At 41.6% G+C, this 27,987-nt stretch overlaps 1 protein-coding gene across 1 annotated transcript; it reads right to left on the bottom strand.

The window, feature by feature from the left end:
* Positions 1 to 296: 296 nt before the first annotated feature.
* Positions 297 to 27,369, bottom strand: METAP1D (methionyl aminopeptidase type 1D, mitochondrial). Its single transcript, XM_075711395.1, has 10 exons — positions 27,306 to 27,369; positions 21,919 to 22,085; positions 19,191 to 19,340; positions 15,596 to 15,744; positions 14,865 to 14,907; positions 10,904 to 11,067; positions 2,165 to 2,262; positions 1,500 to 1,547; positions 512 to 590; positions 297 to 375 (listed from the first exon to the last, which is right to left on the bottom strand). The coding sequence occupies exons 1-10, from the start codon at positions 27,367 to 27,369 to the stop codon at positions 297 to 299; spliced, it is 1,041 nt and encodes a 346-aa protein (XP_075567510.1).
* Between the last annotated feature and the right edge of the window lie 618 nt (positions 27,370 to 27,987).

Raw genomic sequence — 27,987 nt, 5'->3', positions numbered from 1 at the left:
AGGATTTGGAAGAGAGGGCACCCGCTCTCTCCCCCTCACCCCAAATAACCCAAACCCTTTGCACTTGCAGGCTGTGCGTGGCTGCTTCCAGGGTCACAAACAAGCCGAGGGACTTTTATTAAATACTCACCAGGTAACACACAGAAAGGACTATGACCAGAGCTGACCCCTCAAGCTGCTTTTTCTGTCCCCTGCAGCACCCATTCCCCACAGAAATTACAGAAACCTCCTCTCTGTCCCGAGTGAAAGTGGAAATCCCAGAAGCACAGCGAGTCCCTCCACTCCTTGCTCCATCTTTAAGCTTCTTCCACCAATTTCGAGAGGATTTCTGCTCCCTCTGAGGTAATCGCAATGGTATGTTCAAACTGCGCTGACCTGAAACGCACATTTAGCGGTTATTAGGGGGCAAACGCGTCCACCATGCCTGTAAAACTCACCTTTTTTTTTTTTTCCCTGGCTGTCGGTGATCAGTTCCATGGCTTGGGAAAGATCAAAAAATAAAATCAGGCACCTTTTATTGTCTACAGAAATTGCAGTCCATTTATCCTTCAGAATCTTAAATTCGGGGGATCCTTCCATTATTATTGGCTCTGCAACAAGAAAAACAAAATGTGTTCTAAAGTTAGTCACACTCCCGTGTGGACTGTGGAGCGAGCGAGAAGGGGGGTGTCCCAGCAGGCAGCTCCCCTTCCGCACAGGTCCCGTCCTCCCTGGGCCGGCACTCTCTTGCAACACTAAAATGTGAACTAAAGAGGAAGACGAAATACCAAGGTAGGAAGTTGCCCAGTCCTCTTTTGTAAAAGCGTGGAATTTTAATCAAGCTTCAATTAAGACCCCGTGGATAATAACCAAAGCACCAACCACACTTACAAACAGCAGATAGTTTTAAATATTTGAATTTTTGAAACAGCCTTAAAATGTTCATTAAATGAGCAAAACAACAATTTTCTTATTTCCCTGTAATTGCCGCGCCATTTAGCCACACAGTGAGAAAGAGGGCTTTTGCCCCAGCAGCTCGCCATGATTGGTATTTAGCGCGTTCAGTCTGCGGGGCGAGGCTCCGGCTGCTCACCGGCGCTGCAGTCCCCAAACCCCAAGAGCAGCTCTGGCAGGCAGCGAGTGACACAAGAGCCACCAGGCAGCTTGCGGGTAAACCACGGCTTCAGGGACACGATCGCATCCTGCTCATCCTCCACAGCCCAAGCCTGCCGGCGGAGTCTCCGCCTTGCCAAAAACATGCGTCAAATATGTCATTTAGTAAGATCTATAATAAACATTTCATTTTCGACATCTTACCAGTTGGAAGCTATTTCACCCAAGTGGTTCCTTAATGCGTTTTTTTAAAAAAATGATATTTTAATCTGCTTCCTAAGGGGTCGGTGTCGCCGACATCCCCGTATCTGCATGGATATTTTCTGCATCCCAATAAAGAAATGGTTCGGATCTGGGCTGCTCTGTGTGTGCTTTTTTAAAGAAAACCATAGCAGAGAGTTACTAACCTATTGTGAACGCCATTCCCTCTTCCATTAACAAATCACTGTCATTGGCTACAAAAGAAAATAAAAACGCGTTTATGGCTGTTGGGGCTTCCCCCCCCACCCCCTTTTTTTTTTTAGTAAACGCCATCAGCACTTGGTTTGAACCCCTTTTTGGCTCGCAGGGTACCGTGCACGCCGGTCCCCGCTATGAACCGGAGCACCCGCCGAAAGCGATCCCCCCCGGGCCGTGGCGGGACCGCCCCGACGGCGGCTCGGTGCAGGCCGGCTCCGGGGGCTTTAACGTTTCGGCGGAGATTTTTCCTTGCCCCGCGCAAACTCCGCCGGCGCGGCTCGGCCGCGGGCGGGAGGCGGGGGGGGCGGCAGACGGCGGGGGCCGCCGGGAGCTGCGGCCCGGAGCGGGGCGGGGGAGGCGAGCCGGGGGGCCCCGCTGCCCCGACGGCTCCGTTAAACGAGGGATTCGGCCTTAAAAATACCCCGCCGGCTTTCCAGCGCGGAAAGGCACCCCCTCCCGCGCCCGGGGCACCCCCACCGGGACCGGCAGCGCGGGCGGGTGCGGGGGGCTCTGCTCTTTTTACCCCCCCCCCGCCCCCCCGAAGTCGTTTCATGGCCAGCGGCGGGCGAGCGGCGGGGGCCGGGGGCAGGTCCGGCCGGCGGGGGCCGCTTACCGTGGTGCCACACCTCGGGGTGCCCGTGGAAGTACGACCCGATGCCGTGGCCGACGAAGGAGGGGCAGACCTGGAAGCCACCCCGCCGTGCCACGCAGCTGCAGGGGCAAAGAGGACACCGTGAGGGAGCACGCCCCGACACCACCTCTGCTAGCCGGCCCTGGTCCTGGCCCCTGCCACCGCATTGGTACCAGCAGCGGCATCTCCCAGCTCCTGCAAGCCCTCACCCCCACCCCCAGTGCCAGGTCACCACTTTGCACCTGCTCCGAAAGACAGCAGCCATCAGAGCTAGCACCGCCGAGCCATTGTTAGGTTTCAGAGTTAACACACCTGCCAGCAGAGGCTGGCAGCTCCTGTGCCAGCCCTGCTGTCTGAGCAAGATGGCAGCACGTTATCTCCCTGTCTGATGGAGGGTAGCCTTTTCCATGAACTCACTGGGAGCTCGTTTTGCGTGTGGGACAGCTCAATGGCAGCCAAGTTGTGCAGCCGAGGCCCTGGCACACCACCAAACCGCAGCTGCCGTCGAGTCCTCCCTACGTGCAGGGCCCGTGCTGGGCCACGTACCCACTGGCCGCAGCGGGTTTTCTGCAGGAGAAAGAGGGTCCTGCTGCCCACAGGGAGAGTTAAGAGCCTTACCGTTTCCCTTTCGGAATACTGCAAACATTCAGTACCAAAATGTATTGCAACTCCAGCAAATCTGTTCATGCTAATTAACAACATATTTCTAATGAACCCATCACCACCGTAGCAAAAACAATTACGGCATTTCAGTTCCATCTGGGAGATCTGTCCTGTCCCTCACGGCCTGCCTCCGGCAGTGTCTCCAAGAGCCGCCTGTAGGAACATGTCCCGGCACTGATCCCTACCTGTGTTGGGAAAGCAAAGTCCTATCCTGATCCCTAAAAATCGGAGGACCTGGAGAAATGTGGGGTGTCTCTGGCCACCCCATGCCTGCCGGCTTCACTCTCAGGCTCTGCCCTTACTCAAGCAGTGGTGGAGGGGGTGACTTGAGGCAGCTCAGCCAGGAAGGTTGCCCACATCCGAAACAGGAATGTGTGGAGATTTCGGGGGACCTGGAGGCAGATGGGAAGTGACAAGGAAGCTATCCCTGTCCCTGCATATCATCCCCAGCTATTTCTCAATGCAAACACGAGCCAGACAGGAAGGCACTTAGCCTGAGATTTCACCTACAACATTAAAAGCTTCATTTATTTCTTTTAAATCGAGGTAGGCACTTTCAAACTTCAGGTTTGCCTATATTTACACCCTAACAAATGGTTTCTCAGAGTTTGACTACAGGTGGAAAAGCGGAAAAGTTAAGAACCTCAAATAAAGGTGTAAGCTCTCAGAGAAATTAAAGCATGTTAAACCCCATGGGGAGGCTCTTACTCAGGTGCAAAGTGGCCTCAGCTTGCTGTACGCAGCAATCCCTTTGCACACCAGGCTCCACAGACCCTGCGGTGCTGGCTCCAGTGCCTGTGGGTCACCATCCCAGAATTTAATGCCACTGCAATTGAGGGACAACGAAATGGCAACGAGAGAGGTGAGTTAGGTCAACGGTTAATAACGCTGCAGTGTTCAGACCTTAAGAGCACATTTTAACAGGATTTGTGTATTAGCTTTTACCTACCCATCGCCCTGATACAAAGACCTATCACATTTCTTTCATTAACTCTGGAGAAGAATGGAAATTGCAAGTTTAGCTGCCCCCGAACTCCTAAGTACTGGCAAAGAGGGTTACCGATAGGGCTAGAAGTTGGGCTTCATTTGGTCGTATTCAAAGTCCAGGCTTTTACCTTATACATCATTTATGTGGAAAAAAATCATGAAGGTTTATGCAGCAAAAAGTCCTACTAGCAATGGAAAAGACTTTCTCCCATGCCTTTCTATCACATCACCCATGTCTGGGTCAGAGGCTCGGCCCAGTACCTATGATGATGTTGAAGGCCAAGGAAGAAGCACGAGGAACAGCGAGGAGTTAGAAAGCCAGATTACTCAGAAACATACACAAAACAAAACGGAAGATCTCCGGTGACCAAGCCCAGAGCAATGCAGATAATGGTTCCCATACGGGTGAAGCGATTCTCTGAAGAGAGATGGGAGAAGCCGTCCATGCAACATGCGATAAGCTTTTCTTTCGCCTTCTTCTGCAAGTCTTTTTGCAAAAGCACTAACAATCCCAATGACTATTCAGCTTTGCAGATGTCCTTACATGGTATCCCTGCCCACTGAAAGAGCACCGTCATTTTTTGAAATGTTTTGTATTATTACAGGATTTTCACCCCCAAAAAATCCATCTTCTGTAGCAAGACAGAAAGCTGTTCTTCCGAGCACCACAGCTACATACTCTCCTGAGGGCAGGGGAAGCTCTTGCCCCAGCATTCAGCTGCTGCCGAGGCGGGCGGCAGTAGCAGCAGCAGCAGCTGCGTGCCGGGCACCGGGCGCACGAGCGCCAGGGCGCACAGAAGGCAGTGTTAAGACAGTATCGCGTCCTCACACGGTGGAAGAAGTGGTTCTTGTGCATTTGAATGGTGAATTCTGCCACTTTCTTGCCAAACAGCTTGAAAACAACTCTGTTGGCACCAGTACCTCAGTGGTTACTGTCTGTGATCAAAATAGGGGATCTTGGAGCACACAGGGCTTTGACATCTGCACTGACAGACGCCTGTGCCCTCCCCCCCCCCCCCCCCAAGCACCGAATAATGTCTATAGACAGAGCTTGGGTATTCTTCACGTAAAATGTAACGTGGCCAATGAACCTAAAGTGACACAGAGAAAACCTGTGGAGAAAACATAAGCTTCAGGTATGAGACTCAGCCACATGCAATCTGGTTTTAGTATTTGCATGTGCTTCAGAAGCACCTTACGGAGAATTTCACTCCACAACTACTAGCTTTACTTTGCAGTATTTAAAAAATCCTAGTGAGCTCTTACATCCTCATGGAGTTACAATAAAACACCCAGCTTTCATAAAAAACAAAGCTACTAAGCCCCGCTACAACTTGCAAAGGTAATCCTGTAAATGCATGTGTACATGTTGCCTGTATATGCTAGCAGGGAAGACTTTGAAACAGCTCTGAGAAGAGTGAACCGAACTGTTGATCTTGGCCAGCCAGGACTCCCAAGCTGTGGAATCTGGTTACAAAATCGGGATGTCATGGAGCGGAGCATTTTTGCCCAAGTTTGCCATTTGCTGCTGACAACAGCTCAACATTTTGGTCTCGCTGTCTCGTTGCCCAGCTCAGGACCTGTCAGTGGTGGCCTTTCTTTCCAGCCTTCCCTGGAAGGCAACCTTACAAGACTGCAGCCCCAGCTCCATGCGCTGCTCCTTGCAGACAGGCAGCGTAAGATCAGGCAGCCGGAGGAGTCCCAATTGCAAGCGGGAAAGCAGTGAAGGCAGGAGGCAGGAGTCAGCATGGCTGAGCTGGGCTGCCTGGCATCTGCCGTGGGAAAGGAGAGCTGCACCGCTGGGTGGATGTGCCAGTCTGCCAGTTCCCCTCGGCCGCGGGGCTTCCCCCAGCCAAATCACTCCCAGAGCTAAGGCTGGGGCAGCAGAGCCAAGCTGCACCGACAGCATCACAAAAGAAAAAAAAAAGATTTTTCAGAACAGTAATTGTTAAAAATACCCATCATACATTTGTCATCACACATTTTATTCTTTGAGCCATGTTGCACGCTTGGGCAGAGGTGAACTGGGCAGGATTAAAAGCATAATCATTTAATGAGCCCAGTACTTGATTTCATGTTTTGCTGCCATGTGTTCCAGCCCAGTGGCTGCAGAGTCAAGAGTACCTGCAGTGCTGCTCCTCTTTTGCTGATGGCAAAGCCAGGCAAAGCGTCCGGCCCAGCTGGTAAAGGAACATCACTGAGGGCCAGGCTGTCCACCTAAACCCACAGGCAGAGCCTCTCATACGGTGGTATCGTGCTTCGAAGAGTGCACAGAAACAGGAGAGTTGGGTGTCAGTTCCCCCCCGAGCATCCTCTTCCCATGTTGCCAGACAACAGCTAATTCTCCAAAAGGAGGGATAAGTGTGGAGGCATGCACTGCCGTCCTGCCAGCAGCCGAACAGGGGAAACGCCACAAAGCAGCAACAGGCAAGACCGACTCTCTACAAAGCTCTCCCCGATACTCTGGAGCCTCCCCTGAAAGGAGTTCTTGGGTGAATGGGATAAATCCCTCCCGCTAGGAAGCTGAAAAGCGGGTCGAAAGAATTTCTTTAGGGGGCTGGCCCTGTGCGGATTGCCTCTAGGAGCGTCTACGGGATAACAGGCGTCTGAGCTCCAGAGGAAAAACCATCCATGGAACTCCCATTTTTTGGGGAGGAAAAAAACCCACCCCAAAACCTGCATTTTTTTCTTTTTAGCAAATTTTGTCACTTTTTCCTCAAGGCAGGCCTGGTCCAGTATTCTAAGCCCTCACCAAAGAAAGCGAGTGAAACAAATCCCATTTTCAGCATTGATAGCAACTGCCTCTCTGGGCTCTTGGTGGCACAAGGGAAGACAAGATGGCACAGACTGCCTCGCTTCCCAGGCTGAACATCCTGGTGAACGGATTCCCAGCTAGGGATGCAGCGCCAGCTTCTCTCCCCAGGGATGAAACTATCGACAACAGTCTTCCAGAGCAGCATGACACAAATGGCTGAAGTTGCTAAACAAACCTGTCTTACACTTCTGGGCAGTGAACACGCTTGGGAAACATGGAAAGCAGTAACAGACCCATGATAATTGTTTTTTTACTTAGGGATCCATATGAATGCATCTTTTTTTTTTTTTTTTAATTAGAAGTAATCATGTTTTTCTGAGATACATTGTTAGCAAAATGACCACTGAATGGCATGTTTGGTTTTGTTTTTTTTTTTTAAATTCTTGAAAACAGCCTAAACTAGATTTGCTCGTGATAAAAATATTAATTTTGAATATTATCAAATTTGAGAAATTACAAAATTCTACTGGGAAAATATTGAAGTATTTTTCTCTTAAATGGTAATCCTAGACTGAGGGAATGCACAAGTTCAGGGATTCCCTATAATGACAATAAATGTTGAGGTATAATTAGTAATATTTTTGAAAGCCAACAATTGTTTTTTGAAAGAAAGGTACATTTTAGTTTCAAACTGGAACACAAATTACTGTATTTTTCTTACAATAGTGCTGAACTTTTATTTGAGGTTCTCTGTTTCTGAAAGCAGACATGATGGATTGAAATAAAAGATAATTTATTGCAATGCTTACTTTCAAGTGCAGAGAGAAGCAGTGTAATTGTAATTTACAGTAGCTGTCAAGGAAAATCTATCACAGATGACATTAAAATGACTTATTTTGCCTGAGCCACTTATTGTTTAAATGTGCATAATCTGATAGAAACGGATTTTTTTTAAAATCTGCTTTATATTGTTCTAAATTAATATCAAAACATATACTTATGAGTTAAACATTTTAAACCATTTATTAATACTTTCATCACTACTATTTTTTCCTAGGAGTTGGAAATTGGTTTATTTAACAATATCACGTTTATGTTTTTTAGCGCTCTACACTCACAACACTTCCACGTACCTAAACTCGCTGTCTAAAAAGTAGATTTCAAACTAAATTTGTTTCTGTCTGAAAGAGAAATGCCAGAAATGGTAGAAGAAAATGGAATGTAGGGCCCAATTCTGTTTCCACTGGAGTGGACCGACAGTTTTGCCACCACCTTCAATAAGAACAGGTTAGCAAAGATTCAAATTTTTCTAAGCAAAGTAACTCATGAATCCATGCAATCTTTTATTTGCAACTTGTAGCTGATGGGAGAAGGAAGAGCTATCCAAGAAATACTCAGTGTCAGCTATCGAGCTTCCATAACAAAGACTATGTTAGAATACTGAATGCAAACTTACCTCTGTGATATAATTATTCCCAATCCCATTGTAGAAAGGAAATACTCTGATTATTTGTGCCTAAGATACATTCCGCATATCACTTGAGCACCTTTATCAAAAATACTGATGACAGAAACCTAGACACATTTCCATTCTGATGGGCCTCAATGTTTTCAGCTTGTAGGCGCTTGTTCTCAGGTATTTATGATATCTAACTCTCTTGAAACTTAAGATTTTGATATATGTATTATGTACGTATGTCTGTCCGCATGCAAATGTCAAATGACAAATAACCAGAAACACACAGCTTCACCAAACGAAGGTGATCTTTCAGCAGAGGCAGTGTTAAAGTAGTTCTAAACAAATCAGCACATTTAAATCGTCTACACGATAAAATCTTGAGAAATAAAGTTAATGACCTGCTATTCCATATGTAGTTTTGAACACCTACTAGCTTTGATTAATCTGCTTTTCAAAGGGGGCGCTGACTATATATTTACACTTTGCAAGTAAACTGACCTCTGTACCAACACAGCAAAAATCCAATGTCACATTCAATTCTGTTCTTTTTCTTCTTCTTCTTCTTCTTCTTTTTTTTTTTTTTTTTTTTTAATACAGCTAGAATTAATGTAGTGAATCTGTAATGAAATGCATTATCCTGCATGGAGATTTATCAGATTTTCCAATTGAATGCCATGCTTTGCTAGCACTAGCTGGAGTTCACCTGCGTGTTGGTGTGGCGTGTGGCTCTTTTTTGTAAAGAGTTAAGTTGAACACAAAAAAAGGGAACAAAGGTCAGCACCCAGCCGCCACTTGAATGTGAGATTTTTCTTTTTATTCCCCTTGATGTATACTAGGCTCTGTGTTATTAGTCTTAATGATGGAAAATTGTAGTGTTGATACAAATCTTTTTTTCAAAGTAGTAGGCGGGAGCTCCATTTGTTAGTAAGTTTTTTTGTGACTAAAAGCCACGGACAGTACATTTATGTAGCAGTAAAAGGCCTAGATGCTCTTTCCATAGCAGAGCTAATTATTCCTACTGTGACCTTACTGATCTACCCTGTTCCTAGTACATCTCATCTGCACGCCTGTTCCTCTGTGTAGATGGTGTCAGAGAATATGAAAAACCCTATAATGAAACCATTTTCATGATGGAGAAAGGCTACTGGAGTTGCACTTGCTACAAAGAGGCTCAATTATATGAGTAATTGTGATAATTTTCTACATTCATAGCCTTCAATGGGGAAAAAAGAATGAGAGCCACAAAGGAAAATTACTTTAACAAGAAAGTACAGAGAGTAAAAATGGAAGAAGAGACAAAAAGGGGGAAAAAATAACCAGAAAAAAAGTTTAAAAAATAGATCTGGAGGGAGGAATAGCAAGACAGGGAGAACAACAGAAATGCTCAAAAAGCCTATGTGCAGCTGTGTTGCACAATTAAATTGAATTTTTTTTCTGCAGTTGATGAATGTGACTACTGCAAATGTGCCTCTGTAGTTAGCTATCATTTGTTGTTCCGTGACAGGAAAAGGATAATTACCTCTCAGAGAGAATCAAAGGCTGACATGCCCTTTAGACACAGCCATGAATGCAGAGCTCGATAGAATGCTTGAATAAGAATCCAGTGTTCTGTGCCCCCTTCTACTCAAGAATAAATTTTGTTAAAATGCAAGAGCACCACCAGTAAATTTGTTGAACCCTAGGTGTTCAAAAATATGAGGTGCATCTATCGACTCATCCCATTTGCAAAAATAAAACTACATTTTGAATTCACTTCTATTATATTCATGGACAGTAAGATAGTGAGATATGCATTAAATTTCTTTTCCCAGTAGGGGTCTGATTCAACATTTCCTATGAAAGAACAGAAAGACACTATCCTTTTTCTCCAGGCTAGTTAGCCTATAATTTAAAACTGTCAAAAACACAATTTTATACAAAGTCTTCAATAAAAGCTTCTCAGATATAACCCAAAGAGGTTTTACTAAAGTTTGATTCAGACTCTGTTACAATATTTTTAAAGCTATAAATACATCTAACTGATATTTTGCCGTTCTCTTTTTTTTCTGTAAAGTATTTGAAGATTTACAAAGAAAAAAAAGCAGCATCCTTTCAAGGTGACTAAGCCTTGCAGCTTTTAAGTAATCAGAATGTATTCAATAGCATGTTGGGACCATTAATAGTCCAGTGAAGTATTGCTTAATGAAATGTATACGATATATGTCTATTTTTTTTTTGGCAAACATTTTAAAATAATCCATAGGTACCTTGAAAAATCTCTAAGCTGTATTTTTATTCAAAACCGCCAGCAGAAGAAGAGTCATGACTGCATTTATGTGAAGGCTAGAAGAGATGCAAAACAGGGAAAAATCTCTGAATGTGAGCTCTTTTTTCCCTGTGACGTTAGCATGCACTGCTCTTTGTAAGATCAGAAGCTCTCGAGTTAAATATTTTTGTACTTTTTAAACAAAGAGACTTACTTATGTTGACTAATTCCTTTGTAACATTTGTTATTGCTATACAATGAAAACAATGGTTTCTAACCTTCTTACATTGTTAGACAGATGTGGTGTAGTTTCACACGCAAATAAAAAATAAACAAAACCCCACCACAAATTACATCTGTTAATTTAAATCTACCTTATGAATATCTTTGACTCCTTCCACATTTATCTTTGCTGACCCTAGTGTAATTCACTTTAGAAAAAAAAATCTCTCTTACCCAAGGAACAACATTATAGCTTGGCAGTTCACATACTTACATCAGACTGAAATGATGGTTTTGAATCATAAAACATGTCATCAGCTTTATACCAAACCACCAATAACCTTTGTCCCGCTTGCCAGCCCTCCCTTTACTTGTCAATATAAGGCTTACCTGATTGTGTTTCCAATTACAGAGAAGGGAGCCCCTGGTCTGCAAGCTGCAATTGCTTCATCTCTACATTTCCTGGCAACCTCCACTAACTTTTGACCAGATTTATCCACATTGCCCACCAAAAAGGTTTCAGAAGTGTCACCATGGTAGCCATTGTAATACACCTAAACATATGCAGAAATGTAAAGACATTTTCTCGGTTTCCATCCAGAAACAGATCGTCTCCTTAACTAAATCCATTCTTTCTAAGACTGAGCTATATATTGCAAGAGACAGACCACGGGTAAGCTGTAGTTGCGAGAAAGAGACCAGAAAAGCAAAACATTGCAGAGGGGAAAAAAAAAAAAGGCGTGAAAGATTGCAAGGTGCGCAGGGGTTGACAATTAAAAATTCAAGAAATGCAAAAGTTGTTCATCTCTGCCCAGCAGCGCACCAGATGATGACACTGTTCAACCAGAAGACATGAGGCTAACTGGGCTGTATGTGAGAGGATGGGTGGGGGCCGTGCATGGGCTGAAGGGGGCCTTGGGGGCCCTTGGGTGCCCACCTGCCCCAGGTGCCCACCTCTGGGGCCAGGGACCTGCTCGCACCCCGCAGGGGTAGGGCATCGAGCCCCGGTGCTGGCCGTGGGTGCTGGGACACCCATTGGCGGCTGGCGGGGAGACCCGTCCCTCTGCAGCCAGCATCCCCGGTGGGGTTTTGGGGTGATGCTGTGAGCAGCTGGGCGAGAGGCGCGTGCTGCTGCCAACAACCAGAGGGAGCCCCACGGAAAGCACGGGCCAAATCCAACGCCCGCCATTGCGTGCTTTCTTCAATCTCATTTTTAAACTACAACGTGGCACTAACATTGGATTTTACTTCTGATTTCCAGAGATGAATTTTGAAAGAGAATAAATGTACTGTTCTGGCACCGTAAAGTTTCATGTGCTGAAAACGTAGCACCCTGTTGAATTAATTACGTACTACTTTTTTTTTTTTTTTTTCTTTGACATTTCATAGGTTTTAAACTTCACCTCTCCAGAAATTCTCTGCCGGGCACAGGAAACCCTGGCTCTGCACTATGCAGCTCTGCCAACACCCCATTAAAACGGGGTTTGCAGCTCTGCAGTATGGCAGGCAGGCACATAATTGTAAGACCAAGCCAAATTTCCCTACAGAAAGACAAATTGTAATGGTGCACAGTTTTGATCTTCTAAAACGTTTTTTTTCCCCTGAACAGTGGGCAACTATCCTTCTAGGACTAATAACTCACGAAGCTCGGAGCACTGAACTTTTGCCACTGGCGAGCTATTTGTGAAAGACAGACTCACATTCTTTTTGGTCAATTCCAAACTAAAAAAAAAAAAAAAAAAAAGATTGCTACAGACAGTTTATCCCAAGGCCAGGTTTGTGTTCAGGCCGAGATGTGAAGAAAATGCAGGCAGTTAGGAGCAAGAGGTGTTTTAAAGAAAGGTGAGTGCCAGCAAGGGCCCAACCGTGTTGCCACCGCTCTAGCAGAGAGCAGCTGCGATCCCCTGCTCTACGCCTTCCTCTGCCAGTCCAGGCTCCCACTAAATCTTTTTTTTTTTTTTTTAAATTTAATGCCTATTGGGCAGGTTTTAATCTAGCTAGTTCATATTTAAACTGAACTAGTTCATTTTTAGCTCTAGCAAGTACAACACACAAAACCCCAGCATTAAACATCATCATCCTGGAAAAACAAACACAGATTTAAAACATAGGAGAGCTTAAAAGTAATAGTAATATCTACTGCAGCCCATCAACTGCAATTATGTATTTTTGATGTTAATAAGCTACAACCACAGCAACTGTAACACGCTAATTCCTTAAAAGTCAATGAAAGAACCGAGTTGTAAGAAACATTAACCTGGTAATGACTGGCTGAAAATTGCACTATGCTGAGGATTCAGTGATGGATAATGCTATTGTTTCTACACTAAAATACATTTTAAAGGCTACATGATTCAACCCAATAAAATTTGTATTTAATCTATGAAATTCTACCATCTTAATTGTGCAAAAATGGATTTTCTTGAAATAATTTGTACATAACGTGAAGTGTTTACACTTAATAACCAGAATATTATTTAATCGTTTTATAGAACCTGTACACAATTACAAACAATTTGTTGGCCAATGTTTACTTTGATTTTTAGTTTGTCCACCAGTGAAACGTCCCAGTTTTGCTCATTAAAAATAAGCTAAAAGATCAGTTAGCAACACTGAAAAGTAATATTTTTTCCTCAGCTATTTGGGAACTGAGCAATTATCAAACAGCACAGTTCAGTTTTAAATGATAAAAAAACCCCTTACAAAGATAATCAGCAATTCCCATCCCTGCAGGAATCTTCAGATTCACAGAAACATCAAGATTTATTTTATTTTATGAAGGTAAACAGAAACAAATAAAAATATGTCTTCAAAAAGACCAGTAACATTTAGTCAGACGTTATTTGTAAAGCAGAGTGGACAAGATATGCACACCACATTAATATAAAACCGATTTGTATGGTTTATCATGGAAAGTACCTGTGATATGAGTCTACACTGGTTTTTTAATCTAAGGTGTTGTTATTATCTGGATGGATAAAACAAAAAAATAAAATGAACCTTAATGAGATACAAAGAAATCGGATGTTAAATACTTAGCTGTTGCAAACTGATTTAGTCTAATAAAATGAGCAAAGCTACACCAGTTCACCAAAGTAAAAATGTAGTCCAAAAATATACTTTAAAAATGATAGATCGCGCTGTGTAAACCTGACAGTCAGAATTCTACAATTAGAAAGTATGGAGATGGGGAAGAATTTAGAAAGATTAAAAAAACCAACAAAACAAACCCAGTTGTGGATCACATGTGAGTATGCCATGGGAAAAAGGTCACTGACCCTAATTTTAATAGAAAAAGTATTTTAGAAAGCTTGAATCTCATGCTCAGAGGTAGGTCTGCTGGAGATTTCTTCGCTTCTGCCAGTATGAAATTTGGGCCCATGGAAAATAGTATCAAGTTACCGAGAGTTGCTTTAATGATTAAAAAAGCTTGGTTTTATGAGACATCACTCTCGTGTATGTGACATATTATTGCAAAATAACGGTGAGATTCAAAAGATGTCTGTGTTCATATTAGAAAAAAATGGCACTTTGGGAAAATAAAAACATGCACAGTAAAAAGAAAAAAAGCATCTGCAAGGGACAAATATTTTTTTTTTTCCATAAATGAAATGAGAATTAGGTTTCCAGTTTCTGTACTTTCTTGCTCCTAAGAAAATCCGGCCAGTGTTTATTTAAATAGCTATAATTGACCATTCGCTGGAAATACTAAGTCACGGTTGTATCACACTATTTCTGTTTCTGCGCAAAAGGTTCAGGGCTTTTATACCAGAAATGGAACACAACACTACCTTCGGGGATTTTAATAAATGTAGGGAACACTGCTAGCAAAAGAGTTGCTGTCCAAATAGACTGACATACACAGGCCAATGTAGCCTCTAATGACAGAGTAAGATAATGACAGGCCCCACTCAAAATCAGCAGGAAGAGGAAGATCAATCTTGGCAGAGTGAAGGAAAAATGCTGGCTTTCTTCATGTTAGCTCATCTCATACATATCTATCTTCAGCTGCTGCCCAGTACTGTGGTGCTCTGCATTAACTACACAGTGGATCAATAACAATTACACCTTCTCAAAAACATGACACATAGCAGGATTGGGTTGACATTTCACTTAGGCCAACATTGATCTCAGTGCATCTGATTCCAGTCCTAAATTCAAGTCAGGCCTGGGTCTAGCTGGAATAAACACACAGTTAAAAACAAAAAAGGAAACCAGCTGCTTGTGCCTTGGCTCAGAAGTAAACAGCATATCCATCTGTGCATCCCCCATCTCCAATCCGCTATTCTTCCTGTTGCTACTAGTGATTCTAAAGTTGATCAAAGACTATTTTTTTATATGAATTACTCACCGTGACATCAATGTTGATAATATCTCCATCCTGAAGAGGTCGACTGAAACATAAACAGAAAAAAAAATAATAACTGTGACAGACAGTTCCCAACAAAGGGAATATAAGAATAAACACCTAATGACACATACATAAAAAATCAGGGGGTAGATATTTTGTGATGGAGGAAGGCAGAGGCAAACAGAATAACCATTTTTAATGTTCAGCTCTCACTACTTAGAGAACAAGTGTAGCTGAATATAAAATAATGAGAAACAACTACCAGAAAACATATCAACACCTGAAAAATCTACCATTATATTTATTCTTTTTCTCTCACTAGGGTTCATATTTTACTTTGTGAGTAGCTGAATGTATTGCAAATAAAAAAAAAAAAACCCACATAAATTCAAATATATTTATCCCTTATCCTATACTTATTTTGCTGGAGGGGAAAAAAAAATCAGACTGTACTGTTTCTTCTTCCCCACCACCCACAACCTCTAAACTCTAAAGGCATTATGCTGGTTTTTTTTTTAAGTGTCTGGACAAACAGGATAGGGTTTTTTTTCTATTTCACATACATTTCTATAACATCTACCAGCATTGTGTGGTAACATGATACGCATCTGCAATACGTTTACATATGACATTTAGTTAAGCTGAAGTATGTTCAATATTAAACACAATCTATTAATTTCAGTTTAACATTTTCATTCCCGGTGGTAAAATGTATATTATTGGGGAAATACCTGTCAGGAATACCATGACATACCACGTTGTTTACAGAAGTACAAACAGATTTTGGAAAACCTCCGTAGCCCAGAGGTGACGGATAGGCATTCTGTCTGATTATTTCATGATGAACAATGGAATCTATTTCTTCAGTTGTCATGCCAACCTAAAAAATCAAACATAACATCCTGTTAAAAAAGCAAAGATAGTTTCTCATATTTACTGAATGTGATTGCAGCCAAGCGTTTCAATGAAACCTTGGATGTTTCAAATATGCTGCTTTGATACAAAACACTAAACTGTCTGATACACTTTATTGATATATTGGGCCTTTTTTAAAAAAAGGTTTTAAATAAAGCATGCAGTAGAAACGAGCACTCAAAGGTTCCTAGAAAACCTAAAATACTCTCTACTTCCTTTCCGTTCTTTTTTCCGCATTTGCTTTCTCAAAGACACCAATTTTCCATGGCATCTTGTTTCAGTAGCTGCTATAGAAATGTCTCATTTCGATGCTTTCAGTCCTTTAAAACAACATTACTTTCCCTTTTTATTTGTAAAAGAAAGGATTTTAATTCTTGTAACTGCCCAGTACATTTATCATAATGTACTTGTGCATTTTATGAAATTGTTTTCCGAGTATTCTTTAATTTTATAAAAGATTTAAATACTTGACTTCATATCTTGAGGATATTTTAGTTGAAGTTGCCACAGCCTGGATGATCACAGTGAATCTACAAGCACTTATCCATCATTTTTAGAAATCTTCATTTTTATGCTTGACGTTTTCTAGATTCATCTTATTCTCACAATTTTACATATTAAAAAAAACCTCTCATAAATCATTCAGCCATTTTCTGAGTATCCATGGAGTGGAAAACGCACATGCTTAAAATAACATTCTTCTCGCTTTTCTTTTGGACCGACACTGTCTCTGGAATGGTTAGAGCTGACATTTGAAATGTGGTAGGGAAACCTCCCTCATTGAGAAGTGCCTTTGAGGGTTCCTCTGCAAATTGGTTTTGATTTGAATGAGTTTTGAGCCTTTGAAAATCATACTTCGTACACACACACTACAGTAGCTGTGATTTTGGAGGACTTTTTAGTAACATGTGAAATATAGGTGGGCTGTGGCGCAGGAGGCATACTTATCCATATATTGAAATATTCCACGATCACGCACAGTGAATACAGCGGAGCGCACTTGTGTACTGTGCTGAGGTTAAAACCAGGTCTATTTGCTCAGCTTGCATCTTGTTCAGCATGAAAATGCGGCTGGGCAGATGAGGAGCGATAAACCCACTCAAGACCAGGATTTGGGGTTACTGCGCAACCCTCCTGCTTTGCAGTAGCCATTGCAGGCTCTGCACTGGGATAGCAGCCGCAGCCCCGGTGCGCTGTCTGTATTGGATATTGCAGCCATCGGTTCTGGATAAATATAGGTTTGTTGCTCCTGCCTTCGCTCAGCCATCCATCATCTTCAGCCCACAGACAAACTGAACCGCTATGTACCAGATTGGGTGCTGTCTGCCGCTGCTCTGCCCAAGGAATTTGATGTGGCTTTTGGACACTCAGCAGACAGATCCGTGCTCTCTGCACGGCAGGCTTACACATTGTGAAAAGTTCCGCTTTTAACAGTATCTGCTTCACTTTTACAGGGGTTTTTGCTAGTTGGGCAATATTGGAGAGGCACCTACTGTGCACCTCACGCCTTATTTGGGACAGGGCAATCTGATGGTATCTAACAAAATACTTCCATGTCATAGAATTTGCTGCTTGATGCCCAAATCTTTAACTCAAGCCCAGGAAATGCTATGATACACAATACCATATTGTATTTTGAAGTCCCACAGGCAGTAAATGGTAATATCAAACCCACATTCAGCCCAAACTTTGTCTCTCTGCATCCATGCATTATAATGCACCTTTGTTATACTGGGGGATGTTACTGCCATTAGCTAAAGCACAGGCGAGAGCTGGTTTGGAGGGCTGCATGCAAGATGGGTTCAGCAAGACAACAGGAACAGGTGGAGGGATGGGGCTCTTCAGATAAAATAGGAATGCAGAGTTTCCCTTATGAGAATAGCCTAAAAGAGCTCGGTTTGTTTAGTCTGGTGCACCGAAAGCTGCAATAGCTCTATCCCTGCGTGAAGGGGACAGACTCAAGGAAAGGCAGGAAGGTGTTTAAATTAAAGAGCCGTGTTGGCACAAGAGCAAATGGGTATAAACTGGCCACGCACAGCGTCAGGCTGGAAAGCCCAAGACGCTCCCCATCGATGAGGGAGGGTTTTGGAGCATCCTCCCAGTCAGGGGAGTCTTGGCCAAACACTTACTGGTGTAAAATGGAGCTCACCACCTGTCGGCAGCTGAGCTGGGCAGTGGTCTCGGCACCGCAGCTCCAAGTGCCGCCCCCCTCCCAGGCCACAGCTCCTGGTCAGGTAATTCTTACTTTATACGCCACCTTGCTCCAAAACGTTCATTACTTGTATGTAGTATTTTGCTATTATGTATGATTTGGCACATACTATGAACTCGATCATAAGCTACACTGTGCTGCATACATATGTGTTTTACACATGATAACAACCAAAGAGTATTAGTTAAAAACTGCTCTTATTCAAAACCCACATTGCACCCTGATCCTTCAGAAACATGTATATGCCCTTAACTTTACATGAGTAAGTTTTACTGTACTGGGAAATAATTGCACATAAAGAAGTTAAATATGCACAAGCATATGTAAGATTAAAGCTTCAGGCAGTTTTGTTATTGGCCGCCCCAGCTCCAGAATTAAACCTCTGGGAAAGTGTGATGATAGCTGAATGAAAAATGCACAGTAAACTGATAATTTTTTCCCATTTTAAGTCAATGACATTAACCTAGAGTCCCCATCTATCTCTGCATCTCATAGCTACTCAACCCATTTTACCCTATCCAGTATGCTATTACACGAAATACCGAGGCAAGGCTAAAAAAGCACTCCCTCATCTGCAAAACCTGGTAGTAGGCTCCTCCCAGTACATTTTAACTTGGGAGGTATCCCAAAAAGCATACCGTAGAAACATTACTGGAAACCATGAGGCCTTATTATCGATGCATTCTGGAAAATTGCGTGGCATTTGGCAGCTGTTTTTTCCAATAGCAGCTCTACAAGTTGTGCCGGACCCTGCGACCAGCGAGGGGCTGAAGGATGGATGGGAACGGAGGAGGCAGCCCAGCCCTTCGGACTTGCACACATGCAGAGCTGGAAAGCACAACATACAAGGAAGATGGGCCATGAAATGAAAGGAAAAAATGTAGCGTGGGCCTTATGAGAAACTCACGTGATTTGGCACAATCTGAACAGAGGGGGACTACAGGCAGAGAGATATTACACCTGAGCCAGCAACTCACTCTAAGTACTACATAGGTCCAAAATACAGAAATAATTAAACAGGCATATCATGGACTGAATAAATTGTTAATAAATCCTTCTTTTTTCAGTATGTAACTTAAAGTTGGATTCACATTAAGGGAAAGTAAAAAAAAAAAAAAAAAAAAAAGGTAGGAAAAAAACCCAAATAAGCGAAAGCATAAAAGACATCCAAGCTGTTATAGGACTTCTGTAATTGTTACCTTTAAGCCCTTTCCAGCCAGAAGCAGGACATGACGGGCCAATTGACAAGCTTGACGAAGCCCTTGAATCTGATCTTCATTCTTAATTTCTATGTCGTCTCCCCAGTCTGGTACAATGCCTGTCGTCACATAGTCTGGCTTCTTTATGTGCTTGGAGAAAAAGGATTGAAAATGAAGATCAGAAAACTGAGCATGACAATGGGATCATTTTCTCAGATACTGCCTCCTGCTTCATGGCAGCTTGCCCTTTCTGTCGTAGTATCGACCTTCCTAAGCCATCAGGGCAAACCCTCAAGGCTGCCTCAGTATTTCTTCCACTGCCCTTTTGAACTTAACATTGCCTGTTACTACTGACTTACACAGTCTGTTAACCTTCCAGTGCTGAAACCCCAGATACTGCAGCCAACTTCCAGCACAGACAGTCGCAAGTTTGAAAACTGTGAGAAAGAGACTTAAACACTGTTTACTTTCTTTTGCAAAGAGGCACATTTTCTACAAAAGGCATCTAAACACTGGAACTGACGGGACAAATATACAGAACTAGGCTCAAAACCAAAAGTGATCAAATCCTTAATTTCTCGTTCAGACAAAACTCCTATTAACTTCCATGAGATTGCTTTCTGACTATGAACCTTAGGATTTAACTTATTTTAATTTAGAGGTTTTTACTTATCAATCTAGTTCATACGTTGTGCCCAAATTCATCCATCTACAACATTATGCAGGGGTATCCCAATTCGCTGTGTCAAGGAAAGTGTAATAAACTTCATTTTTTGCACATATAAAGTTCTCAGCCCTCATACAGAGGTGAAATTTCATTTTGGATTTTCTTAAATCCACAACAATTTCATGACACGTGTATAAACAAAACTAATAATAACAACGGTAACATCTTGCACAGAGATGGAAATGCACTTTCTCTCGGAGGGTCATGGGCTGTTTCACTGGCTGGAGGAGTCCCTTCGCCTGCCACAGCCAGGCTGATCCTCTGCCACGCCGGCCACAAGGCGAGTTTTGCACTGACTTCACAAAATACAGAATCAAGCTGGCAGGCATAAGGCAAAGCGGGCACTTGGGCTGTACACAACAAGACCATACAACAGCAGGGTGTAGGAGTAGAGAAGAGTGGGGCAACTGGTTAGCTCTAGTGGGACTTTAAATAGGAAGACTATTGTTACTCCTGCGGGTATTTAATTTCTACTCTGATAAAAAGTGAAACTAACTTTAGTGGACTTGCATCAACAGAATTTCAGATTTACATTTCATTCAAATCAGTGGCATATCAACCCTAACAACATCCTATTGCAGTCGTTTGGGACTTAATTTAGAAAAAAAACCCCACCATTTGCTGGATTAGCAACTCCATACGCAGCAGCACCCTTGCTTTCCCCTTGGAGGGCACTTACCTAGCAACTGCTGAGACCCAACCCTGCTACCTGTAAGATCTGTTAACAGAGAAGCCCAAAGCAGCGTACATACAAATGTCTATGTATACAGTTTCACACCAACATCTTGAAAAAACCTATGTTACTTCAATGTGGTTTCTGGCATACTCTGTATAAGGTAATAACTTTGCCCTCAAGTTTTCAGAGTTGAAGAACTGGACTGATTTTTTAGACAGAAAACTGAGAACTCTGATCTGTGAAGACAACTTTTCAGTATGACAATATATTTCTCCCTCTTTATCCTAAAAGAAGCATCTAAATACAGGAAAAAAAAGCTTGTAAGTTCTACAGTTTTTACACCTTTGAAAATATATAAAGCATGTAACCCTATGGTCTCCCTGCACACAGAGCTTCCACAGCCTTTTAGATGTAAGAGCCCTACATCCAGCATCCTTATCTGCTTTCCTATGTAACAACTTTTTAGTATTTCTGGCCCGTGGAAATACTCTATATTTCGCATAAGAAATCTATAATCAAATTAAAAGTAAAACTTAAAAAATACAAATACACACCCTGAAAAGCACTGTTTAGAAAGGGTACTTCGGTGTTCTTTTGGCTAAAGAAAAGGTACTAAACAGTTAATCTGTGTGCTATAATTAAATGGCACAAAAAATAAAAAAAAAAGAAAAAAGAAAAAAGGAAAAAAGGAAAAAGAAAAATAAAAAATAAGGAAAAAAAATTCAAAAAAGAAAACAGGGAAACCAGAAGTGGAACACATGTTAAAATTGCATGAAAAAGTTCCTTTTGGTTCTAAAGTAAATAAAAACACAAGTATTGAAAAAACCACTCAGGGACTAAAGAATGTGCAGTGGGGTTGCAGGGCAGCTACCAGCAGGTATTGTACTTTCTCTTCCTAAATCTGACACAACCCATTAACAAAACCTTCCACAAAATATAAACATTTTTATAATTAACTTGCTAGAGATTTATACAGAAAAGGACTCAGATGATCATGAATGATTCCTACTGGCTTTTGGTAGGGCCATTGTCCAAAACAAGAATCTGGACCCAAAAGTGTCAACAGATAATTATATTCCACATTTATACTACCATAACTGAACAAGACCCAGATTTAAATTCCCTAATAACTAGATACACCACTGTGTTTAACATGGCAGGCAGCTGAAAACTTCTCTCACCAGCGCTCCTACTTCAAATACCAGACCAAGCAACGGGATGGTGATACAAATCCCCAGCTGTCGGACATCAAATACACTTGATCATGCCTGCAGCCAAACTCTATACTGACTGAAGAACAGATTAGGTAATAGAAATTGCAGTACCTTAGGAACTGGGTGAGCTGGAGAAACCGTGGCTGGCCAAACTATACTATAAGCAGTATTTCTTTGTCCCTGAAAAAAGAAGCATCGTCGCTGTTGATTGCTCGACTGCCTGTGCAGGCAGATACGATTGTACGAAGAAAAGATTACGTGGCAGCCAGTCACAGAACCTGTTAAGAGATAAGTGAAAAATGGTTAACATTTTTTTCTACTACCATATTACAAAGTGGAAAGTATGCAAAAAGAAGGGCATCATGTAAAACCATCTACAAAACTCACGTATTAGCCAAGGGTAGTTCAAATTGTTCAAGTCTTGTACCGTTAAAGAAAGAGCATTGAGAAGCAATGAGAACAAAAAAATCCCTAAACAATACTTTGAAGCTTAATAAACCAGATCTATTTTGATTTGATGCATTAAAAAATAGTGGGTAAATGCCCCAAAGCTTACAGCCAGGAGTGGCGCTCCAGCTGGCCTCTGCTTGTAGCCATTTGCATGGCTAGAAGCTGCAGTGTTCAAGGCTTGGGGAAACGGTGAATATGGGACAATAGCAAGAAAAGAGGAGAGAAAAAAACTATTTAATGTTGATTTCAGCCAATATTTTCACTTGTATTTTTACAGAATGGGTCACAGATTTGAGCATAACCAAGTTAATGTTGCTCTTGTCATTTGCGCCAAGACGCAAGGAATGGGCTTTAATTTGTCCTGCCTAGCAAGGCAACAGAACAAACTTCAAGAGATATTTTTAATCTTGGCCAAAGGGATTAAAATATGCAATTGACTTGCAATATTCGAATCAGATTTCCATTTAATTCACATGGGAATTTGGGATGACAGTTCATCAGAGTATTCATTGTTCAAACTTAGTTGTCGGGCAATGACACGTTTTTTCCCCCCTCAAAAAAGAGGGGGAAAAAAACAGGGAGGAAAGAAGAGCACAGAGGCCCAAAGGTTGTCAGAGACATCAAAACCAAAATAATGCATCACAAAAGACGATGCTAGCATCAAAACTGGGAAATATATTAAATTCAAAAGGATTATTGACACTGCCCAATTAAAAGACAATTACATGTAGTGCATATTTCCATTACTCAAACATTCTACAATCTAAACAGAGGGGGTTTTTGAAACATAAGTTTCACATAATAGTTAATCTGCTTCTGAAAAATGTCATAGGTATACAAACACAAGAGCAATCTTCTGTGGCAAGTACCCCATATGTGTAATTACTCTTTAGTAAAAACAAAGTGTTTTCATTTAAACAGAAGTAACTAAACATTTTTATATCACAGAAACTAAGAAATTAATCTACTGCATATTTTGTACCCATGTAAAAATGATTTATTTTTTTTTAGAAGAAGAGTTTCTTCCGTATCTCGTACGTGTTTATTGTACCTTCTTTCCTTTCCTTTGGATGCATTTATCATGTCCAGATGCAGAAATTATCCTTCCACAGGCACACTTGGCTTCATAAACAGCCCTTTTGCAGCATTGCATGATATACAGGAGTTTTGAGTTATGCACCTTTTTTTTGGAGCCCCCAAACCCAAAATGAATTAAATAGTTGCATGCAGTTTGCTTTAAACTTGTTCCTGACTCTTCGTACACTGATCAGTGCTACATTTAGTTACCAATATCTGAATTTGTGTAACACCTGAAAGGTTGTGGAGACTTTTACTCAATGCAAGCAAATTTTTACTGTTTTTTAAAAATTGATTATAAGTAATAAGGCAGAGTTGGAAAGCAAGGCTCAGACCAAGCTCTCAGTATAACCTAGGTACCCCAACGGAAGCCACCTGCTTCAGGCGTCTCCATGGAAGCGGAGTTGCCCACTTAACAGAGGATGGACTGGTTTGGTGGTGTTTTAATTATCATTTAATCAACAACCTCATCATCTACTGCTTTCCTAGGGTCTCCTTCACAAGAAAAAAATAATTGTCCGATTAAAAAAAGAATAAATCTGGGCCATCTAACCTGCACAATGTGTAAGTACATCCAAAGAGCCCAAAGCATCCTACAAACTCCCTGGCCGGTTTGCACTAGCTTCTGGAAGCTGGAAGCACAGAATCTGCTGAGGCAGCAACTTTTGGGCCATCAGAAGTAGCAATCCGTCCACCAGCATAAGCTAAGGTAGCTCTTCCACAGAGTGCAGTAGAAGTACGTTGCTCTTACCACAGCTGAAGGTATTATAAATATATTGAAAACCCACACTCACTGATGTAGTCAGTTAAAGTCTACGTGGACATCAATATGTGGACGTGTATTTCAAATGCTCTCCCTGATGCACGGCATGCTGCCCAGGCACCTAGTCTACCGTGTAAAAGTTTAATTGGAGAAGAAAAGGTGCAAGTGTGCTTGTCAATTATTCAACAGTAAAACTCCAAACATCCCAAATACACACTTTAAACACATTAACCAGTTTATATTCATAGGTGCCTGCCTATCGGCTATCCCACATTCAGAAGGGATACCTTTTTATTTGGAATAAAATTCTTACTTCTGTTCTCCCAAAGATACACTCTTTAAGTGTTGTCACAAGGTAACAGGATAATAAGGTACTGTAGTCTGTTGTTACTCTACTAACTACTCATTATAAACCAGACTCATACAAAAATATCTACTACTTGAACAGGTGAAATGCGACAACCAAATAAATATCACCATAGTATAATTCAACTTCCAAAATACATCGCAAGAATTATAAACACAGGACAACTAAACCTTTATTCGAAATACAAAAAATTATAGCAGAAAACATTCTCCTACAAAGTAAAAAGAAAATGAAATAAAATGGCATTAAAATATAATGAAGTTACTGCTTTATAATGAAAATCTGGACTCCATCCACACACTTCCTTCCTTAAGAAGGCCTTCCTAATGTCTCCACAGCTGCTTTTATTTTTTAAGCTCCCATATTCACAGCTAATTCGATATAGCAACATCATCAATCACTGGAGACAGGAACAACTGGCTGTATTCTCCAAGTCTGGCTCACATATTCCCTCCTCCCCATCCCCTACACCTATCAAAGCTTTTCTCGGCGCCTTATTTACTTCTGCCACACTGGCACTCAAGCACATCCTTTTCGCTGCGCTTTCTGTGTATATTAATTACTGTAAGATAGTTCAGAAACGCGGGATTTGTGCAGCTGCCAGGGGCAACTGCAGCCGTCGGCGCGAGCCCAGCATTTGAAGCCGGGCAGCCTGGTAACGCGCCAGCACAGCCCGGATGCCAAGTTGACCCCTTACGCCTTTCTTTCCCCCAACAGCAAGGCCACGTCACTTGCCACGAGTTAACAGAGTATTTGCTACCAGCTGCAATAAGGAGAATTATTACCAGCGTTACTGAATCACATCAGCAGATACGATGTACCGAGCACGGAAAATTACAGACAACTGCTCCTCTGACTCGACACTGAATCACACTGTGCAATCTGTATGCACGCATGTCCTGCCGGAGCCGCGGGATTCCTCCGCATACCTTCCAGACCTTAATTTGTATTAATAATATAAATATGCACTGTGAGCTTTTGTGAATTACCGGATGAATTTATCTTGCGTGGAAATTACATTTTCTTTTTCTTTTAAACGAGTCAGCCAAAGGGGCTGAATACAGAATTAAAGTATGATGATGGGTGGGAGCATTTTAAGTGACTGATTTTGCAGCACAATGTGCCCTATATTTATTAGCCTTTTACTCTAGGTCTATTTTAATTGTTATCTGTTCATGCATGCTACACTATATAATGAAATGCTCCCATTTCACTCACAGAGTAGAGAGTTTTTTATGTGTATCTCTATTAATGACCCTTAATTAAGTTGATTTTAGTCATTTAAATGTGATTTTCCTCTGGTCAAGAAGTATTTTTAAAGGGAGATGTTGGAAATGAACTCTCACATAAGCCCTTTTCTAATGCTTCTTGTTTAACAGTTACAGCAATTTATCAGCTATGTTTTCAATGAATGAGGTGTGGGGTAGACATGCAAAAAACTGCTCATCTACACGATTCAGCAAATGTGGCTGTTAGCAACCATTTTTTTTGTATTTATTTATGAAAGACTTCAAATTTCCCAGCAATTAGCAAAAATGTTACCAAAGAATAAACTTCATGACAGTTCCAAGCTACAGTAAATACAAGGGCACATCTTAAAAGAGCCAAGAAATAAAATTAACATATTTTAGAATAATTTAGTCATAGTATCAACAGAAGCATAATTATTTATGGATTACAAGAATTAACATCCAACTGATTTAGGAAATAAAATCAACTTGCTCTTGATAAAGTAAATCTTACTTAATACGTATGAAAAATTAACAACATCAAAAGCATTGTTCAGATAACTCATTTTTAAATATGTGATTCTATTTATATATATATTTTAAACTTAAAAAACCAATGACTGTGGACATTTTCTTTGTATACATGCGTTTGAGAGTAAATCACTAGAAATCTTTAATTTGGCTTGTCAGGTCATTTTAATATTATATCATAATTTTGCTTCTTGTGCAAATATTCCTTTTGCTGAAACTTCAGAGGAATAAAGTTTAAAGTGAGGTATCAAAAATCACTATGGCTAATAATATGTGGAATCCAGCCAATGCAACTAGGTAAGAATATATAGCTTTTTACTGTTAATTACCAAATGTTCCCATTTTTCAATCCAAAATAATGTCTGTGTTTTGATAGATCTTCACTTGTAATTGTAATTCTAACTGTCTTAATGAAACACTGACTTTGTAATCCCCGTGTTGCAAAGGTAGGTCCAAGCTTCAAAAATAGGATGGGAAAGATTAAAGGTTCTCTCCAACTCTATGTAACCTGTGTAGCAGAAGAGCAGCTCACATTTCACAAGCAATAACCTGTGCATTTGCTACCAAAAAAAAGAGAGAGAGGGAAAAAAAAGAACAACATAGGGAAATGCCTGAGGCAGAAGTTGAAACTGATTGGGCAAAGTAGAAGGACAAGAGCCCTTGAAATTAAACAAAAGCAAATTCATTCTGGTGACAGATGTTGATTACATCAAAGCCACGAAAGAACTTTTTCTCTGTTTCTGTTTTTCCCTTTTTGCAACTAATACCTCCGCGTTTTCTGTACATTAAGGATATAACATATCTTAATCAACATAACCCAACACGTAATAATTTTTAAATTTGGTAAAAGTATATTGTAACGAGGTCTTAACGACAGGCTTCTCCAAACAAGAGTGTATTCACATGGTCATGTCTGCATACCCGTGCTGGTCACGCCATCATCAGCCCCTTACTTCCAGGGGTTAACTGCTCTGGCAGCCAAATAAAATACAGAGAGCGCTGTGTAATTATGGAGACAGTCAAAGGGCAGACTCTATTTTGAAATCTATTTGCACAGACAAGGTCTTCCAATTTCGCTTACAGGAAACAAGCTGGTAAAGGGGGTCTCCTCCTCTCCAGATGCTTTCCACACTTTTTTCCCACATCAGGAAATCGTGGACATGGACACCATGCAGCACCGTTTCCTGGATTGCAGGACTATGTCATTACAAGGAGAAGAGCAAGTCCATGCTCGTGAGAAATATTTCCTCCTAATTGCCCATATTAGGGGAAAGCAAAACCCACAAGGACTACTGAAAATGTGACTAGCAGCAATTTGTAAACAGGACGCAGCCACAGCTGTCATGATGGTACTGGAAAAGAGAAAACAGAAATGAAAGGGTAAAAACACTCTAGTTTTAATAGCATGATTGGGGAAATGAAATATTCATCAGGATAGATGTGACTTCAGTTACAACAGCAACACATTGGTGAAAACCTCGACAACGGCATGCTTATGACCGTACCCAGAGAAACCGAAACACGGACCACTATCTTGCAAACATTATATTCTAATTGGCATTGTTTTATTTAATTATTGAACTTAACTGGAAATTAACAACAGAAGTTGTTTAGGTAATAAAGGCATTAACAGAATTGCTGCTCTCGTTACTCTCTTAAGAGCCAATAAAGCAAGGCAATGGCCAAACGCCGACCGACTGTAAGGGAGCAGAGTCAGCACCTCTGCCGACACCACTGGGACTCCTCAATGACACTGAAAAAAG

Source organism: Pelecanus crispus, chromosome 5 (assembly GCF_030463565.1).
Source record: "Pelecanus crispus isolate bPelCri1 chromosome 5, bPelCri1.pri, whole genome shotgun sequence".
In the NCBI taxonomy this organism is placed as follows: domain Eukaryota; kingdom Metazoa; phylum Chordata; class Aves; order Pelecaniformes; family Pelecanidae; genus Pelecanus; species Pelecanus crispus.
This window is presented reverse-complemented; position numbering and strand designations above follow the sequence as displayed.

What these genes read in the sequence shown, in the direction of transcription:
- METAP1D (XM_075711395.1), bottom strand. Translation starts at nt 27,369, where the DNA reads ATGTGGGAAAAAAGTGTGGAAAGCATCTGGAGAGGAGGAGACCCCCTT. An exon ending in TTATCAACATTGATGTCACG is followed by an intron (nt 11,068 to 14,864) that starts GTGAGTAATTCA and finishes GCATATGTTTAG; the next exon opens with GTGTATTACAATGGCTACCA. An exon ending in ATTTCTGTAGACAATAAAAG is followed by an intron (nt 376 to 511) that starts GTGCCTGATTTT and finishes TGTGCGTTTCAG; the next exon opens with GTCAGCGCAGTTTGAACATA.